Source organism: Rhinopithecus roxellana, chromosome 2 (genome assembly GCF_007565055.1).
Source record: "Rhinopithecus roxellana isolate Shanxi Qingling chromosome 2, ASM756505v1, whole genome shotgun sequence".
In the NCBI taxonomy this organism is placed as follows: Eukaryota; Metazoa; Chordata; class Mammalia; order Primates; family Cercopithecidae; genus Rhinopithecus; species Rhinopithecus roxellana.
The window spans coordinates 156,512,009-156,532,269 of NC_044550.1; the positions used below are offsets into that span (position 1 = coordinate 156,512,009).

The 20,261-nt window shown below is 33.8% G+C and overlaps 1 protein-coding gene across 2 annotated transcripts in view; it reads right to left on the bottom strand.

Annotated features, from left to right (window-relative positions):
* The window catches only part of SLIT2 (slit guidance ligand 2), a 375,009-nt gene that overhangs the window by 94,465 nt on the left and 260,283 nt on the right, over window positions 1-20,261 (bottom strand). The window contains exons 10-15 of one of the 2 annotated variants that reach the window (XM_030922571.1): window positions 14,895-14,966; window positions 14,332-14,403; window positions 7,237-7,308; window positions 2,980-3,123; window positions 2,707-2,870; window positions 1,701-1,724 (exon numbers count right to left, since the gene is read on the bottom strand). In XM_030922571.1, coding sequence (XP_030778431.1) covers window positions 1,701-1,724; window positions 2,707-2,870; window positions 2,980-3,123; window positions 7,237-7,308; window positions 14,332-14,403; window positions 14,895-14,966 — 548 coding nt within the window. The remainder of the gene's footprint in view (window positions 1-1,700; window positions 1,725-2,706; window positions 2,871-2,979; window positions 3,124-7,236; window positions 7,309-14,331; window positions 14,404-14,894; window positions 14,967-20,261) is intronic. The other variant, XM_030922577.1, reaches the window with a different exon arrangement.

The window sequence follows — 20,261 nt, forward strand, 5'->3', positions numbered from 1 at the left end:
CTTATTTTACGGTGGCTTTTTAGGTGGACTCAAATTTTAATTAAAATATTTGGAAAAAAGGGAAGGAGGCCCAAATGATCCTTTTGAGGCCTGGCTTCTACAATTATTATGTTTAAATAACGTAAATTAAATGATCAAAACTTGAAAGTTAAGACATGACATTTGATATAAAAGATAATTTCCAAATCCTAATTTGGCTGCTGTCAGTAACAGGGAAAAACTGTATTAGAATATATGAAAACAACCTCACTTTTTTTCTTTATTTAGTGAATTGGAAACATTAAACTTATCAATTATTAATTAAGTGTATTTAAATGAAATAGTTTAAATAATTTGGTACCAATTACATTACTGCCATAATTTTAGGATTCAAATCATATTAATGTTTTTATTCAATAGGTCATCTGGTGTTTAGAATATGGCTTTTTCTGGTTAAATAATAGCTATCAGATTATTTTCCACTTAATTGGGTAAAGTAATTAATATTAAACATTGTCAGTGAAGGCCAATCAACTGTTCTTTTCAACATGTTACTTGTTATGCAGCCAGTATAATATATACAATGCTACTGATCATTCAAGCTCAAAATAAGTCATATAACCAAATCTAATAAATCCATAAAATTATCCAAATTGTAATTCAATAATGGCGAGCAACAAATATCTCCTTAAAATAGAGACTAAACCCAGAGTTCTTCTTTAGAAAATATGGAAAGGTAGACTAACACTGTACACTAACGCTGTAGAAATATCTTTTAATCTGTAGCTCTTAAAATATTTTATAGTCAAGAATATACCCAAGAGATGGTGAATGTGGCCAATCAATACTTAACATAATGGTTTAAAACAAACAAGTCAAGAGGCATTTTACACAATTGGCAGGCAAGGAAAAATAAGTAAAGAAACGTATTTTAAAGAGCTAGTTCTAGAATCATCAGTCTTGATAGTGTTAAGGTTGAAGTGGTAAAACATTGCGATTACTTTTCTTAGACACACTCTATCCATCTGCCTAAATTACTCAAGGCATTTTGAGACCATGAACTTCTGATGCTTTCACATCAGACATCAATGTTCTTTTTACGGACTTATATTGTATTTCCGGACATAGAAGAATATAAAGTCATAAACAAATAAGAAACAACTGCATATAAATCAGCAGGAAGCTGCTGTTTTTCTATAAACAGTGAAGCAAAAGTAAAGCAATAAGAACAGTTTTTAAACATAAGAATCTATAAAAAAGTAAGTCTCATGGTGGAAAATGAAATTCTGTGTGTGTGTAACTGATTTCATGTAGAACTAGCTCTTTGACATCGGAAAGATCTCTGTCTTTAAAACCAGCTCAATTAGCTATATTTTAAAAACAGGTTGGAAGATCAGATATACAATGTATGGAGAGATAATGATGTAAGTAGAAAGCCATAGCTTCAAACATTTTAGCTACTGTGAGGAATTTTAGATAATGCGCCAAAGTAAAAGAGAGAGAAGAAAAGGTGGAGTTTAATAATATATATGTTTAACATCAGAAGCTGCATGCAAAGGTCAGGTTTTCAGGAAACAGCTACAAGTGATATACGCATAAGTCAATCTATCTATAGAGTATCCACTGTACTTTCAGAAGCATGCATATCAGTTTTAGAAGCTATATTTTATAAGGTGAGGAAAGGGTGTCTGTAGTTAGTCCTACTACCGAGCAAAACCTACCTGGAATGAAATACTGTTCTTTAGCTAAATAAAAAAAGAGAAAAAAAAATAGAAGATGCACCTGAATGTCAGCAAGCAGAGATATGAGTTATATTAGATTAAGAATGGACTAAAGTTACTACAATTAAGTGAAAAATGTATATTCACAGCTATGACTGATGTATAATAATGTACAGTGAGTAGTAAATGCATCTATAATTATGGACAATAACCAGCTTGGTTCTTATATTAGCTTTTTAGTATGAACTTAACTGCCGAATGTGAAATACCCCTGGAATAGTTAGGTAGCATACTACCAAACAGACATATAATGTATTCTATCAAAAAAAAAAAAAGGAAAATATTATATCAAAGCAAATAGTAAATTTGAATGATGGAAACCTTCCATTTAATATCAATACAATGTATTCATATTTAGCTTTTTACAAATAAATGCAATATTCCCAAAATATCTAAAAAAAAATAGCTTTTGGAAAAAATGCATCCTCACAGTTGTATGCAAAATAAGAAAATGCAAACTGAGGAAGTGCATTCAGAGTAAGAAGCAAGGGATCTGTAGTCCCTCCCGGTGCCCCTGGACTTCTGAGCCCAAACAAATCATGTAACCAAGTCTCAATTCACTTTCTGAAGAAACGAAAATACAGTTAATTACTTGAGGTTGGTCAAGACAACGAACATGAGACTTAACATACTTCAAAGGTATTCACAGTTAGCTAAAAGGCTCTCGTTAAATGTGAATTTTGGAAAGGTACTATGAGGTATCTAGGCTTCTTTTTAACTTGGTCAATAGCCTACTTCTTCTGCTCTCCGTGGTGTTAAAATGTTACACATAGAAGTATTATTTGAACTATGTCTACAGTTCTCTTTATTTTGCTATTCATGGGCAGAAGAAAAAGAAATATGGTTCTACAGTGTTCACTAATCAGCCGAAGGCCAGCTGCTTTTGTTAGGTCTCATGTAACCATTGCTGTTGGTCACAGGGGAAATTAACACGTGAAGAAATTACCTGAACAACGGAATTTCTTGCTTTTGATCTGTCCAATTCTTTTGTTTGCCAGGCGGCGGGGGCTGGTGCAACGGGCACCACTGGTCTCAATTGGGTTGGTATGGAGATAATCTGCTAGCCACTTGAGATGGCAGTCACAAATAAACGGGTTCTGGGCCAAATGCCTTTGGAAACACATACAGAACAGTTTTATAGATGACTTGCAAGGGACTCAACTCTTACATTCAGAGTGGAACAATGTCATCAAATGTGATCCAAATCACTTATACATACATAGTTTGAATGGCCCGAAGAGGTGAAAAGGTCCCCTTGGCGATGGTCTGAAGCTTGTTGTCATATAGGGAGAGAAGGTTCAAGTTGTGGAGATCCTGAAAAGCATCTACCCGAAGGCAGTTTATCTTGTTGGCATTCAATAATCTGTTTGATTAAATAGTTGTAGAATTAAAGTATAGCATCTCACTAACTCACCTGCAAGATTTTGTGCTTTTTAAGAAAATCCAGCCGTGAAATGTATTTCTTTAACCTCAACATTAACATTTTAACTTTAATAATTTAGGAATTAGAGGTTAGAGATGTGGGGTTTTACCATATAAAGCAAAAGTCATGTGATCAAATGAACCTAAATCTAGGGGTACTTATACATGTATTCACTACAAATTATTAACCATTTCCTCTGGAAGATGTAAGGGTGGAATAGTACACAAAGATGGGTGAGACCCAGCCTCCACTGGCAAGGACACCACAAAAATGTCCTAAGACACTATTCATCCCTCAAGACACTCTGTGGAAAAGTAGTTCAGGCTATTCTCAAAACAGTCGCTAGTGTGATCCTTCTAAACATAGAACAGATCATGTCACCCCTAGCTCAGAACCACGCGACAGCTCCCAATTGGCTCTGAGCAGAAGCCTAAGTCATCACAACAGCCTGTCCGGTAGCTCACTCTTCAGAACTCTGCAGTCTTCCCAGTTCTCTCCTCCTGGCTGTTTCAGCTCCAATCACTAATCTCTTTGCTCTTTTTTAAACACACCAGGTTCTGCTATCCTCTGTCTGAAATGTTCATCTCCCAGATGTCAAGCCTGCTCTAATATTGCCTTCTCAATCCGGCCTCCCGGACCCCTCTCCTTAATACATGCAGGCTGTCTTTGACACCTTCCCAACCCCTAACACTCTCGATTCCTTTTACTTTGATCTACTTTTTCTATTTTCTAAAGTATATATATATTTTTCTGCTATACACAACTTATTATGTTACTGCTGACTGTCACCTATATGCCTCCCTACCCCACAGTAAATCATCCATATGTCTATTTCATTTCCCCTCCTTTCCCAGCTGCCCAGCACATACTGGGAGCTCAATAAATATTGGTTTTTGAGTGAATACTTTACAACCCTCTTGGAGAGTCACACGATACATTAGTATAGGCTGTAGTCTTATATTATAAATACCTGTTTAACTTTTTAATGCAATTCACCACAAACTCCTTTTTACCCCCTATATACTATATCAATATTCTGTGGAACTGTGGTTTATGGATTATACTTTGGCAAGCATCATGCTTGTGGATGTGACTGTGTGTGAGCTTAGGTTTATTCTTCAGCATGTACTCTGCTCTCTACTTTCCTCAACCACCTTCTGAACTCACCTTCCACCCAACAAAGTACTCCTCCCGCTGGGTTCCTCAGAATGTCATTCCATGCTATGCAGTCTTGTCACCTGTTTTATGCAGACCTGCTTATTTGGCCAATGACAGTTTCTCCCTCTTCAGGAAGGACAATTTTAAAAAATAATATTCTTTTTCTCCATCCCCAACAGGCACCACTGGTCTCAATAGGGTTGGTACGGAGATAATCTGCTGGCCACTTGAGATGGCAGTCACAAATAAAGGGGTTCTGGGCCAAATGCTTTTGGAAACACATACAGTACAGTTTTACAGATGACTTGCAATGGACTCAACTCTTGCATTCAGAGTGGAAACAATGTCATCAAATGTGATCCAAATAACTTACATAGTTTGAATGGCCCCGGAGAGGTGAAAAGATCCCATTGGCGATGGTCTGAAGCACGTTATTATAGAAGGAGAGAAAGAATATTTTTCTCCATGGGGATGGAGAAATTTTTTTTAAATTCCTGCCTTTTAAGAGGGAGAAACTGTAGACAATACTGGATATAGCATCAAGCTATATCTAGCTATATTTAGTTCAGTGCTTTGATACTTAGAACTTTTAACAAATATGTAACAGCTCAAAAAATATGTGTCATGTGGTTTGGCTATGCTTCGTTATCTAACATACTGAAAATATTTTCTCCTTTGACAATAAAATGATCTCTATGTTAACATGGGGTATTTCCGTTTTACTTGATTTTTTAAAGGTGCTACATCAGCAACATGCAAAGTGATGACTTTCTCACGGTGATTCAATTGGCTGTGCTCTTTGATTCCCCATCAGGAGCTGAAGTTTTCATCTTCCCTCTGATATATGTAATACCTTCTTAAAAGCCTTCAAGAAATGGTGGGTGACAGGGGCTGCTTAACTCCATACCTCTCCTCCCTGGGAGGAGAGTAATGCTGACCCTTTCTTTAATTAATAATCTAATTGAATAAAGCAGTTAGAGAGCAAACAAGGACAATGAGATTGTGTGGAGCCTGAAGAAACTGAAAGATGTCGTTTTGCATCATCTTGCATCTATGCAGTTTGTACTCACTTTAACTCAGCGTGGCCCAGGGAATAGTAAATAAATATTAAACAACAATCCGTTTTCTTTCTTTCATTTCCCTGCCTCTTCTCTCTAATATCTGACCAACCAAAACAAAGACACTTAACTTTACCAGGTTCTCAGTCAGCTGTAAAGAGATAATCATGTCATTCTTTCCCTCTGGCAGGCTTAAGAATGAGCCTTAGTGTAGAAATGAAACTTTATAAAGATGGCTTTAGAAGGTTTATCTATATAGATCTCCATATTTTATTAGCATGTGTGTTACATCAGCCACCAATAAGTGTGCATGGAAAAAAAAGAAGGTGACATTTTATGTATTGGTACTAGATAGGGCAGTGATAGTAAGAGTGATTGTGAATAACTGGCACAGAGAGTAATTCTAGGGAAACGTGGAAGAATGGCAGAGAGGTGAGTCACAAGTATGCAATACTTGGTTACAGCATCAAGCTATATCTACAATGCATACAGACATCTGGACTGTGAATAGCATAACTGTATCAAATTAGTGACAATATTTAATAACGGAAATGCGAAGCTTAGAAAAATTTGAAACCCAAATAAAGTCATTAAGTTAACAAAATCAGTGTTTGTCATGACTCGTTGGTCTATTGTAAAATAAATTTACTGGGTTATGTAGCATTGAGAAAATAAAGAGAGAATTGGGGCGGGGTGAACAGAAAGGAGAGCACTACACATAATAAGGTTCATTATTGTTTCGTTAACATTTTGTTTCGTTTGTTTGTGTGCATGCTGGGGTGGAATGTAAAATACATTTCTGCATAATGGTGAAAAAGTTTAAGACATGGATAATAGGATGTAATTAAGAACATAAGTTTATCAATTCAGGAATTATATATATATTATATAATATATATTAAATATTATATATAATTATATTATATATTAAATATTATATATAATTATATAACATATATTACATATAATATATATAATATATATGTGTATATATATATGAAGACTGTGGGATTAGGAATAGTTACCAAATAAATGCCAAGAAATAAATATACTCCAGAGGGAAAATAACATTGTATACATAAGAATGTTAAGGGAGATTTACTAAGAAAAAAATTATAACACAATTATCTTTGTATCTAAAGCATCTAGGCCAGTGTGTGCCCCAAATGAGGTCCTCTGTTTGATGATATGAATAGAATTTGATGATTAACTACCAAGTTTTAATATTTGCATTTTTTTCCAACTTTACTTTTCACATGGGCATGCATTAAAACACATGGTGTTAAATCTGCTTTTTGCAAATATGTATGGTAAATACTTCTTTTGAGACAAATGAGCAGTATCTATTGTCTAATCAGAGTGGTCTTTGATTTACAGGTAATTCTCTCTCTAAAGGTTAGTCTGAGGACTACTGTGTGTTACAGCTCACCGCACACCATCTGTGTTTGAGGAAGTTATTGCAGCACTGTGGCTCCTGCAGATTCTTTGGACAAAGGTTGTTGAGTATATCACCATATCTTTCTTGGTTCCAACTACTGGTTTAGTTAAAACAGAGATGTTTCACAAGGACAGGGATTGTAGAAGCTTTAAATGATACAGCAGCCAGAATGCATACATTCATGATAGTGCAGAGAAAATGGTTTGGGGACTATTCCAAAAAGTAGTGTCTTCAAGTAAATAATCAAGAATGTTAGCTTGACTGGACTAATCTTTTCTATTTTGTTAAACTGTATCATTTTGAGTCAAATTTTTCCAAAGCCTCCATAAAAATATGAGATAACAAACCGGCTAATATATATTATTAGGCTGGAGAGATCGAAAACAATCAAATACTTACAGGAGCTGTAAAGAAAACAGTCCTTCAAATAAACTTTTGGGGAGTTCTGTGATTTTATTTCCATAAAGGACACTGAAAAAAATGTTTTAAATGAAAAAAATTAGACACTAAACCTGCATAACAAATTCATCTAATACATATTTACTCAGGCATAGAGGAAGTTAGTAGGCAATCAATACATCATAAAAGTTACAGCTGAGTAAACAAACTTCATTTACAAATGTCTTTTGCCTGATTGCAGATCACATATATGTTTACTGTAGGACATTTGGAAAACAAAAAAATAAAGAACATATGTATATACGTAATTTCCACTTGCATTGCCATTTCATAGAAATGTTTCCTTTTAAGTTGTTTTTCTACTCACAAAAATACACAGTTCATATGTAATGAGAGCACACCATATATAACAAAGAAAAATGCTAAGTGTAGAATCAAGAATAGAAGAGTACATAGTGACATAAAAGTCCTCATGATACATACAACATTAAGTAAAAAAGAAGCATGTTAAAGTATTATGTTAATTTTGTTTAAAAAATATATACATATATGCACAAAATAAAAGGGAAACATATTTAGATGGCAGATGATTTGCCATCCAGAGGTGATTTGAATTTACATCTACATATTTTTGTGTATTTTAATATATCTCTAAAATAAGCATGTATTATTTTCAAAGATCAGAGAGATATTCTTTTGGGAAATAAACAAATGGCTGCCATAACACATAAAGAAAAAGCTGAAATGAGAATCTAAATAATTGATATGTTTGGCAGCAGTATATAATCTCTTTTTGAAAAGGAAGAAAATAACAATACAAGAGAAATGAATATGTGAGAGAAAAGCTGTTCCTTTTTCAAAATGTCACAGAGAGGTAAGGTATATTATAAAATGCGAAGAAAATCCTCAAAGGAATAAATAAAGCTGGGTGCTATTATAGTGTAAGGAGATATTCCATTTGTCTCTTTAGATTCCATGACATAACTATAAAACAGAACATGAAATTTTGTTTGTAGAAAACGTAGATTTCTTTAGAAAAGTCAATCAATTAGAAAAGAAACCATTTTAAAAATCAAAGAACAAAAGAGAGGATTCTATATTGTCCAGAACGAGGTAGACAGGGAATCAGAAAAGGTAAAGCATGAATAAATATATATTTTGAGGTCAAGATTAACAGAAGAGAGGGCATTAGAAAACACAAATGAGTAGATTAAGATGGCACCAATTTGGGATGTTCAATTCAATAACATTCAATTCATTCACTCAGCAATAGAGATTGTGCACTTACTACACGCCAGTAACTTTGCCAGATTCTAAGTTTGGTGTTCAATTCAATTGTCATTTTTGAATGCCCATCATCTGCCCATGTCTCAGGCACTGATACGACTGAGATAAAGAAGATATGGCTTCAAAGGGAAATCTAAAAGAGTAATTTTGAATAGTCAAAGAGTCTGATATTGTGAATCCACTGCAATTTAGAAAGGAACAAAGATGTGTATAAATTGTGGAGAACCTGCATGAGGATCAAGGGGTGGACAATTTAGTAGGTTGTTCACTTGAGACTTTTGCTTTGAAGGTTGGCCCAAATAGCATGAATAGGAGAACAAGCTAGGAGATGCATCGTATTTATATTGTGGAATTATTTTTTCCAATAAATCATTGTTTTCCTTAAGACCATGTTAAAAAGTAACAAATGCTATTGTAATGAGACAAAGTGGGTAAACAGCAAAAAAGGAGAAAATTACACTAGGATGCAGGAAATCTATCCGTATAGGTATTATTGCTGTATGGAGTATTAACCATAAGAATAATAAAGAAATACTCAATGTGATGGGAATGACATTTCTCCAAAAAGGTTTAGCAGGACTAGGGCTGGGTACAGTATTTTACATAGCAAAGAGATCAAAATGACAGCAAGGAAAGTAAGTTAAAATACAAAAATTCCAAAGACCAGGATAGAGAAGTTGGATGACAGCCCAGGAAATAGGGCCAAAATCTATAAAAATGAGGGAAAGAAATATCATCACATAAAGATATAAACTAAGAGAAGGCCAGTGAGAATTTGTCCTACACTGTTGGAGGAAAAGAAATTTTTAAAAGAAATTGAAAGACAAAAGTGGAATCAGCTGAAAAGAAAATCAATATATGAGGGATGTGGATAATATCACCCAAATACCAAGAATGACTAATTGAGTATCTTCTCTACAGTTTATACATGACTTATGTTCAGCATACCACATAGACAGTATATACATATGTACTATTATATGTGTACAACATACAAATACTCTGATAGAGGTTTTTTGGCTAGTCTTTTGGAACAATAGGGAAATTTTAAGGCAGCTCTTGCACCTGCTGTATAAGGAAGGCCAAGAATGTTAAACACAGTTTAGCCCTTGTGAGTTTCAGCATGAGGACAGTAAGAGGCAGCAATAGCTGGTGACCAGTGTTTGAGCTCTCCTGCTCTTGTTGAAAGCCGGCAGAGGCCAGGCACAGTGGCTCATGCCTATAGTCCCAACACTTTGAGAGGCCGAGGCGGCCGGATCACTAAGTCAGGAGTTCGAGACTAGCCTGGTCAACACAGTGAAACCCTGTCTCTACTAAAAACACAAAAAATTAGCTGGGTGTGGTGGCAGGCGCCTGCAATCCCAGCTACTCGGGAGGCTGAGACAGGAGAATCGGTTGAACCTGAGAGGCAGAGGTTGCAGTGAGCTGAGATTGCGCCACTGCACTCCAGCCTGGGGGAGAGTGTGACCCTCTGTCTCAAAAAAGAAAGCTGGCAGAAGACAACTCCTACTGAAGAGAAAAAAATGTCCAAAATAGCAACTTATAAGATGACCATCATGAAAAAGGTGTCATGGGCAGAGACTTTATTATTCAAAAAAATGTCAGGGAAATTATACTTATAAAATTTTTTAAATGTATACATTTGAAAGTTATAACTTGAAGTGATTTTTAGAAGAGTTCAGTAAAGATAAAGCAGAGGACAAAACAGAGGTGCTACCTTTTAATTTTCATTGAAAACCTGTAGTAAAATGCAAGATACTGGGCAGGAGAGTTAACAGCAGTTTAGGAAAGGGTTGCCGGAAATCTAAGTACAGCGTTCAAGTCTTCCACTGTAGACCCCTGTGGAATTTGGGAGCTAGTTGAAGAAATAAGGAAATTAGAGTAAATGAATTAAAATAGTTTACAAAGGGCTAATGAAGAAAATGGGAAAAGAGAAAAATCATACATTGAGGACCTTGGGCATAAAGAAAGATTCTCGGAAATAATTGAGATCCAGAAACATACAAATTGCTTTGTATCAAGAGATGAATTTGCCATGGCCATACCTATTATCTCTTGATGTTTACTCTATAACAAAGCTGGCAGGGAAGCAACTTTATCCTCATTTTAGAGATGGAAGAAGTAATACCAGGGAATTTAGTAACTAGCTCAGCCTCTATTAAGTAATAGAGCCAGGATTTGAACATAGCCACCTAGTCTCCTAAAGGTGATATGCTTAGCAGTATGCTACATTGATACAACGTTTTGTTACTATAGAAGGAAGTTTCCAAGTAATAAGCAGAAAACAATAAAAACTGTTTACAGACAATGCTAAAAACACTAGTATGATGAATTCTTAGGACATTATTACTAAATATTATAAAAATCTTGTTGATGTCACATTGAAAGAAATTTTAAAATCCCTGAAGATAAAATGACATGATGAATGTTTGGTTTTTGTTTTGTTAATATATTGCATATTATACTATGTAACAATATATTAATATAACATTATAATTTTACATAATACATAATAAAAATAAATGATAATGTTAATTAAAAGTTATAGGATTTCTTAGTAGGAGAGGACATAAAAAACATTAGGTAAATCAAGTCCACTTGTCTCTAAGAGATGCAATTTTGGTGATTAAATAACTTGAAATTTTTATTTATTTATTTATTTGAGACAGAGACTCAGTTTGTCACCCAGGCTGGAGTGCAGTGGTGCAATCTCGGCTCACTACAACCTCCGCCTCCTGGGTTCAAGCAATTCTTGTGCCTCAACCTCCCAAATAGCTGGGATTACAGGCATGCACCACCACGTTTGGCTAATTTTTGTATTTTCAGTAGAGATGGGGTTTCACCATTTTGGCCAGGCTGGTTTTGAACTCCTGACTTCAAGTGATCTGCCTGCGTAGGCCTCCCAAAGTGCTGGGATTACAGGCGTGAGCCACCACGCCTGGCTGAAATTTTTATTTTTTAAGTAGAATGTAATAGAGGTGCTTGGCATCATATCACCTTCAAATATTTTCATGTATTTAGCAAATGCAGTGATTAAATTAATCTGTCTATATTCTTGAGTACAGTTCTAGAAAGGCATGGTATTAAAATATCAGGTGTAAGTGAAACTTGTAAGTAAAATTTTTATTTAAATAAAGAGAGGTGTTGCCTTGTACTTGCATGGTTTTTGTAGTAAACTACATACTCCCAAGTACTCTGCTCCCTTCTGGAAGGTTTTAACTCCTGGTCACTATCATGATCTCCAGCACAATTCTTTTCTGGAAATCTAGCTTCCACTGGCTTTCCTCCCTCACCCTAATTATAGTGTCCCAGACCTGTAGTTACAATTGCATTCTCTTCATTACTTCAGTTTCAAGCACCCACTACTCTCCAGTCGCAGTGATATTTTTTGCTAATTCTTGAAACGTCTAACATACTCCTGCTAAAGGTCCTTAGTATTTAACTGTTCCCTCTGTCTCAAATGCCTTTCCTCTATATATCTGCACTATCTACACAGTTCACTCTTCAAGTCTTTGTTGATCATCCTATTCAAGGTTTTAGCTTCCCCCCAACCACAGAATTCCTTATCCCTTGTTCTGTCTTTATTTTTATTCATAGCATTTTCATCTACAGATAGATGTAATACTATAAATATAGGTAAATTTTATGTATACTATACATTTGCCAGTTTATCATTGGTCTCCTCCATGAGGCAGGGATTTTTGTATTCTGGTCACTCTGTATCTCTAGACCCTCTACTACGGCCTGGTACATAATTGGGCCCAATACATTTCTTTTGAACATATTAACTGTGGATCAATGAAGAAGAGAGCTATTGCAAATATGTGTAGTTACATATTTTAAGGAGGGGAAAATAACTTAATCTTTGGAAAGTGAACTCAAACTGTGAACATGACGAGGAAAATGATATGTGTTTTAACATGTGGGCTTTCTCTAAAATAACTCAGTTATTTGATTCTCTTCCAGTTTATCTATTTTACAGTATTATGCAGGTATTCCACTTTTGGCAAACAGTTTGTAATCTTCCACATATTGTTACATTTTGAACTGGAAAAACCCCAGTGACTTAACTCCCTCACTTAACTGCAGTTTACTTTATCCTCAAGTAAAGATAAAGCTTTTCTATGGCCTTCTAAGACAACTGGGTGTGTGAGTGCTCTCATCACAAGGCCTTAGATTTCAATGTAGCAATCATGTTATTTTACATGTGTTAGCAAATAGCAAAAGGAGTGACAACACACTATTTTATTCTTTATTAGATTACATACTTTATAATCATTAATTACAGGAACCTACTTATCAACAAACATAATGTAATTTATTGAGAGAAGTAACAAATTATAATAAGCTGTTCTATTTATAATTTACTTTTAAATATCTTTATATATTTTCTTTTAATTCTTACAACCACAGAAGTGTCAATTAACACTATTAAGGCAAGAGCTTACTATCAAACTCTGCAAGCAAGCCGATATAAATAAGAATTTCCCACTGATTTCTCTTCTTGTTGACATATAATGGTTATCTTTGAGGACCAAAGTTGTGGAGAATCAGGAACTGATATGCTGATTTGCCTTTTGTCCTTCCGTATGATGGGGAGGTTGTCAATGTTTATTCTGGATAGCATTACTGTTCAGAAGGGTGCTAACAGTACTTTATGGACAATCTGACTGGGTGATCTGAGTTTTACACTGAACCTAGTTATTTTAGAACCTGACAGTACAGCCTGAGAGCAATACATGACTACACTCTATATTTTCTGCCAACAACTGCTCCTTTAATCTTGTGCTTCTTCTAGTCAAAACCCTTTAAGACATAAACAAGCAAAAGTGAACCCAAGCGGATACTACCACTTAAGCAACAGTTTTCCATTTTCCTTTTTAAAAATAAAATTGTAGTTTTTTTTTTTTTTTTTTTAAACAGACTAACATAGCAATCTGAACACTCTTGTGCCCAGATGAGCACTTCGATCTAGTTCTCCCCTTGGAAAGAGTGCCAGCAAGTTGTTCCACAAACTCCAGGGGTTTATCTGGGTCTCGCACATGTGTATCTCGGCATTCTCACTGGCTACCCCGACCTCTGAAATCTGAAAGATTTCAGCAGGAATTAACACCAATAAGAACCTTTCTCTGAGTATCAGCTCTTAAAAAATAAAAATGTGCCGGCTTCCACTTTTGAATTTTAAAATCTGATCTAAAGGTTACTTGGTGGACTTTTGAAGATATTTTTACAAGTGTGAAGTAATATTAATAACAGCCTCTATACATTTAAACTTCTTTAATTTACATAGTTATCTTTCTGAAGGTTCTCTTGACATTAAAAAGCTGTCATATTTTAAAATCTTTGTTCTTTGAGAGATTAAAAGCTTATTCTTTTAGGATAGCATTCAGGTGATGAAAAAGAGTGGAGGTTTCCTCTCAGTGGTCATCTTCAAGTGTTCTCAGCAAGACTGCCTAGCATTTCAAAGGAGACTGATATTGTTCCCAGATACTACCTATATGCTTTCCAAAATAAATATTTATTTCTTTTAGAAATAAAAAAATGGTCAAAAAGGGGATCTAACTCTTGCTCTCCTAACAGCAAAATGATCAAACCATAAAATATACACCCCTAAAAACTGGTGAATTTTAGTGACGGGTAGCAGTCTTCCATAAAAATAATGGGATCCAGTAATGATTAATAATTAACATTATTAATAATTCATTATTCACAATAAAAACCTAAGAGTATTTTTAAACCCCAGTTAAAAAAGGTAGCCACTCTTTGCTGTGGTTTCTGTTTTCCTTCAGTGACCCGGTGAATACTTACAGTGAATTCAGAGAGCGTAGTCCTTGGAAAGCATCTGGTGCAAGTTCAGAGATCTGATTATTGCTCAGGTCGCTAAGATTACAAATAGGGTTAGGTTACATTCAATCGAATGTCAGTGAGATTTACTGTGGAAATAGCTATGTATGGCTTTTAAATGTTGGTTTTGTATTCATCAATACATGTACAAAATGTGCAACACTTAACATCTGAAGGATCCGAAATTTAAAAAAGAAATCATACTTTAAAAAATAACCATTGTCTATTTTCCCATATAAGATGCCATGTCTTATTTTTGACAATAGAACACCTGAATATATTTGCAAAATATATTGACCATAAACATTCACATTTGTGTGAATCAATATGCTAAATTACAGAGACCTTTAAAAATTACATAGTTTAGATATTAAGATTAAAATACTATTACAGAGCTAGTAATCAGTCACATCACTTAATATTTAAGCTGTCAAACACTGATATATTCATACTTAGGTTTCTTTGCATGGTCTCATGACCTGTCTAATTTTTAAAATTACATATATTGTAGAATATTGTTCACTCACATTCTTCTAAGCTTTTTATATGGTGAGAAAGCTCCAGGAGGGATGACTTTGATTGTGTTCTGTTCCAAACGTCTGCAATGAAAAAAAATTCAACTTTTAAATGGAGACATGAACCTTCAGACATGTTTAATTCAAGCTCAGGACTGATGTCAAGAAGTAAAATTGATGTTCTTCATGACTGATATATTTTTTTCCCTGAAAAATAAGCACTAAATTTAATTTTTCTGTCCCTAAATGTGAAGCAAATTGGGATTAAAAACAAGGCAATTACAAAAATAATTAAAATATTCAGATTTTTAAGTACTACATATCCATCAATATTTAAGTCTGGACTTTGTACAAAAGAAATAATACCTTTAAGAAACTAACTTAGGAGTACATTTTAATTACCTTAATATAAATTAGAGAAATAGGTAGAAATACTGAATAAATCTATTACATATTTTAGATACAATCATAACTCTTCCACAAAGAAAATTACTGTTGAATATTAAATTTTATAAAACTTTTATTTCCTCTACAGAAAGCGTATTATAGGTTAAAAAATAATTTTCTACTCACAAAATTAATTTTGAAGCTTCTTATGAGGCAAAATGTTAAATTATAAATCCATATATGCTACAGATACTTTCAGTAAGACAGTCTAGGCTCTGTGGATTCATTTTGTGAATATTTCACATAGAAACCACTGCAGCGAAGTGCATTTGAGCACAACTGAAGTATTTTTATGGTATACTAAAATCACAGAGTTGAAAATAACTCTGATATCATCTACTCTATGGTCCTGCTAACAGAGAAAGACAAGATTTTACCCACCTAGTTATGAATCAACGCACAAATAAGTAGATTTCATGAAGTCTTTGGTAGATGTTTTAGTCTATCCAAAAAATGTTGCTTCTCAGCCTCCTTTCTCTCCAAAGAAACATCGTTATGATCATTTCCCATCCCCTTCACCTCTGTTCTGCTCTGTGTCCCAGAGAGCTGACTCCAGTGAACCATATATCCCAGGCTCACTTGCCAACAGGCTGCTGTGAGATTTGCCAGTGACAGACACTGGTAGGGTGGTGAAGGGTTGGCGGGGAGGAGAAGCTGGGGTATTTCTTCCTTTCTCTGTCTCAGGGGATGTCTACAGAAGTGATCTCGTCTCCTTCCTAATTTACCTTTCTGCTGGTGCCACCTTCTAATTTTGTAAAATACCAGCTTCTTCTGTCTTTATAGCCCTGGGGTGCTAGCAGTTTTTTCCCTGTTATCTTCCTGCAATTGTTTAGTCCATTCTCTATATTAAATCCCTCTGTTTTTCAACAGAAAAATAGAGTTCATTTTCAACAGGAAAATAAAGCTCACCTAGCATGAGTTCCACTTTCCTGCCTGGATTTGAAAAAATATATGCATATATATATATATATATTATATAAATATATATATGTGTGTATGTATACGTGTGTATATATTTAAATATGAAAAAATATGAAAACATACTGACCATATATGTGTCCTATACATTAATTCATTTTTATTGAATGTTGGTAATACTTTAACACATACACACACACGCACACACACACACACAACATTTAATGAAAATAAAATCAAACAAACAAATGATCCCTAGGACATTAAATCAAATTGCCAAAATTTTGGTCTTTTCTGATTTCAAAGCCCTTCTCACAGTGCTACGGTTTTTCTTCAACAGCATCAGGGTTCATTCTCTGACCTCTTTATCTCACCATTCAACGGGTTTCCTCAGTTTTCATTGCTCTTGAACTCACTGTAACATTTGATATTACTAACAATCTTTTTTCACTTTGATGAGACACTCTATCTCCTTGGTGCTTACTGTACTTGGAAAATGTAAAAAATATGGTTAAAAACTAAATCTATAATGCACCACTCAGATCAGTGAGTTTTACTTTAGCGTTTTGTTGCTTGCATATTTATTTTATATAATTGAGGTATTACTGCATACAGAATTTTGAGCGTATTTTATGTAACTGAGGTATTACTGCAAATAGAATTGCGTATATTGTCTTTACATCCAACATCATATCACACATGTATTGCTATATCATTAAACATTTTGGAAGACATTACTTTTAATGCCTTCATAATATTCCATTGTCGAAACGTATCCTATTTCCTCAATTCTTTCTTATTATTGGACATGTATGTTAGTGATACTTTTATACTAGTATTGATATTAATAATGCTTAGTTATTTTAAGACAGTGAAAACATGGCCTCCTTTTAAATCCTTTCCTTATTTTCTTAGGTATAATGAGTTGCGCCTTTTCCTATATACCCAAGGACACCATCTTAACTCCTCTGTTCTTATTTCACTGTATTCTATTCGTTTTCACATATCCCTGCTCACTGGGTTCTTGGCTCCTAATGGGCGGATTTCCTCCAGAAGACAGTAAATAAACTGTATGATGGAAATATGAGTTTGTCATCTGTATTATTTATCTAGGTCGTAAGAAAGGGAGTTTTTTTTCAAAAGCTCTAAACAGAGTAAAGGACATGTAAATCATTTGCCTGTTACTTTATTGATTAGAATGTTTTGATTGACAATTAAGAGAAATTCTTTTTGGCCTTTATTCATTCTTATAGTAGAATTTTAAGCTTAAAATGTAATCAATAAATATACAGAGAAAACGAGCTACAGATGGAATAATAATGATTGGTTAGAAGACTTCATATCCTGGCCAATTAAATATTATTTCAATGTGTTAAAGATTTGCTCACAATAACATAGTGCTATGATGAGAAAAAAATAATAATTCTTAGTGACTAGTAGATTTCTTTTAATAGTAATGCAAAGCTAGTTCATATACTACTTTTCATAGACATGATTTCAGGTTCTTGAAAATAATCTAAAGAAACCAATAATCATTAATTAGTTCATTCACCCTATAAATACTTAATGTCTACTCTGTCCAAAATATTATGCTATATGACTGGAATTCAATGATAATCAAAAAGCAGAGATGTTCATACATTTGTGAAAGTTTTATTGATAAATAATCTCATTTTGCAGTTAGATTTCAAAACAAATTTCTCCAATATAAGTCTTTTTTTAATGCTATATTCAGCATAGAGACTTCTGAAATGTCAATAACCTGAGCTCACAAATGTGGCCAAACTAATTCTATAATTTGATATAACTGAAGATATTCCTTGGAAATTTTAAAATTCATTTATTATTTTAAAGTCTCAAACTAGAATACTCATAATGATCACTAATTTTTCTAATGACACACAAATATATGTTATGATAATTTCTGTAATTAATCTACAACTAATTTCACTGATTGAAGGCAAAAAATCTCCAAATTATATAATAAATAAGGCCTTTGTTTTTTGAAAATGCATACTCAAAAAAGTTATAAAACAAAGAGGAATCATGATAAATTGGCATTAAATTTTTATATGCAAAAATAATACTTTGGACACATTTGAGTGATGCTGCGTGAATCATCTGTTATTGCAGTGTACCGAGGACTTGATCTTCACTTTGCAAACTATTGCATTTACATGTACAACAGAAAGTTGTACAATGACATGTACCATGGATTTGTTTACTTTTATTCATTAATCTATTTTCAATCTTGTTCCAAAAAAGATATTTGATACACAGTTTACGTTGTTATTTACACTGACTCCGCAGCGAATTGGTTTTTATTGCACTGTTTCAGCAGTTCATTAAGGCAAAACATAATTGCATCCTTCATTCAGAGGGACAGATTCTCAAGCAGGAAAATATTCTACCATGGACAGATGTCAAACAATAAATTGTAATATATTACAAAATGCCTGTTGTCTCTTCTTTAGTGGACAAACAATAAACTAATTTGTACTTATTGCAAATTTTAGAATAAAGAGTTTGTCCTTTTCATTGTAATAACTTTAGAATATATTTGATAAACTAAAGCCAACACACATCTCAAATGATGTCCTTTGTCCTACAAAAAGAAGAAAACATACTTAGATCATAAAAAATAAAGAAGTGAAATACTAAAGTTTTCAGGTTGAGGTAAAAAGAAAGGGCAAATAAAATTTCCATTTTCTAGCATTGCTGTCCTGCAATCTGTGCTTTAATAGCATAGAAGCTGCTGAATTTTATAAAGTGCAAATCTGAATCCATTGTTCCATAAAGAACCTAATTAAAAACATTCCAGGATTACAAAAATAGATAGTATAATGGCTAAGATATATTTTCATGCCATGGATAAAATCCACCATAATTAAGAGATTTTCAAATGCCAGTCCTTCAGAGAAAATTCAGTATCATGAGTTTCAAAGTAAAAATAGATTTAGAAAGTGATTAGGGGAGGAAAGTACTGTAAATCACATACTACAAGAAAGACTTTTCCATGTAAAAGGAGCCAACACCTTTTTCTCCACATAATTTATGGAAATGATTGCATAACATCTTATCACTGTACATGTTTGTGTGTTTACATACATACATACATACATGGAACCAAAGCAATGGCTGTTACTACTCTTTCAAATGTAGAAGGAAATTTTAGTTACATGCTCAATATATGAGAAGATGAAGACAGTTTTCTAACTGCACCAATAAAAATAACTCAAAAATATGTTTATACAATAAAAGACTTCTTCCCATCCTGTTTCCACTTCTACAATTTTTTCTCTTGCTCACTAATTACTGCTACCTCATTATACATGTCTTCATGCCTTTAAAGTTCCTAAAGAATGAACTACAAACAATATATAACACTTTCTGGTGTCTATTTCAAAAATTATAGAAAACAAAAAATCATGAAATATCCCTCTGCTTTAATACACAAGACTCTTAGAACATGTCAATTATGTGCAGCTATCTTTTAGTCCAATGAAGTCTAATTCTGCCACTTGTGGACTGATGGGCTCTGTAACACATCAAATACACTAATGGTTATCAGTGAGCAGATCTTACATCAGTAGAGTATACAACATGCAGTGTGTATGATGATGGGGCAATTAAAAAATAGGTTTAAAGACATTTACAAGACGTTAAACAGTATTAGCACTTTAAATGACACTTTCAGCTCTCTAGCATTCAATTCTTAGACATTATTTTCAATGTTTTAAAATTGTGTTATTTTGACAAACTATATAAAATAACATCCACATGCCAAATCTTCAATAGTCCTCAAGAGAGATGTCTACACTTTATAGACATACATAGAATTTTTCAAGGTGTGTCATTTAGCGATTAAAAGTATGAGTTTTGCACTTATATAGACATGGACTAAATCCTGGATCTGCAGCTGATTAGCTCTCTGGACCTTATAAAAGCTATTTTCTTTCTCTGTGTCTCAGTTTCTCTTCCTGAAAAATGGGGAGAATAGAACTTACCATAAAT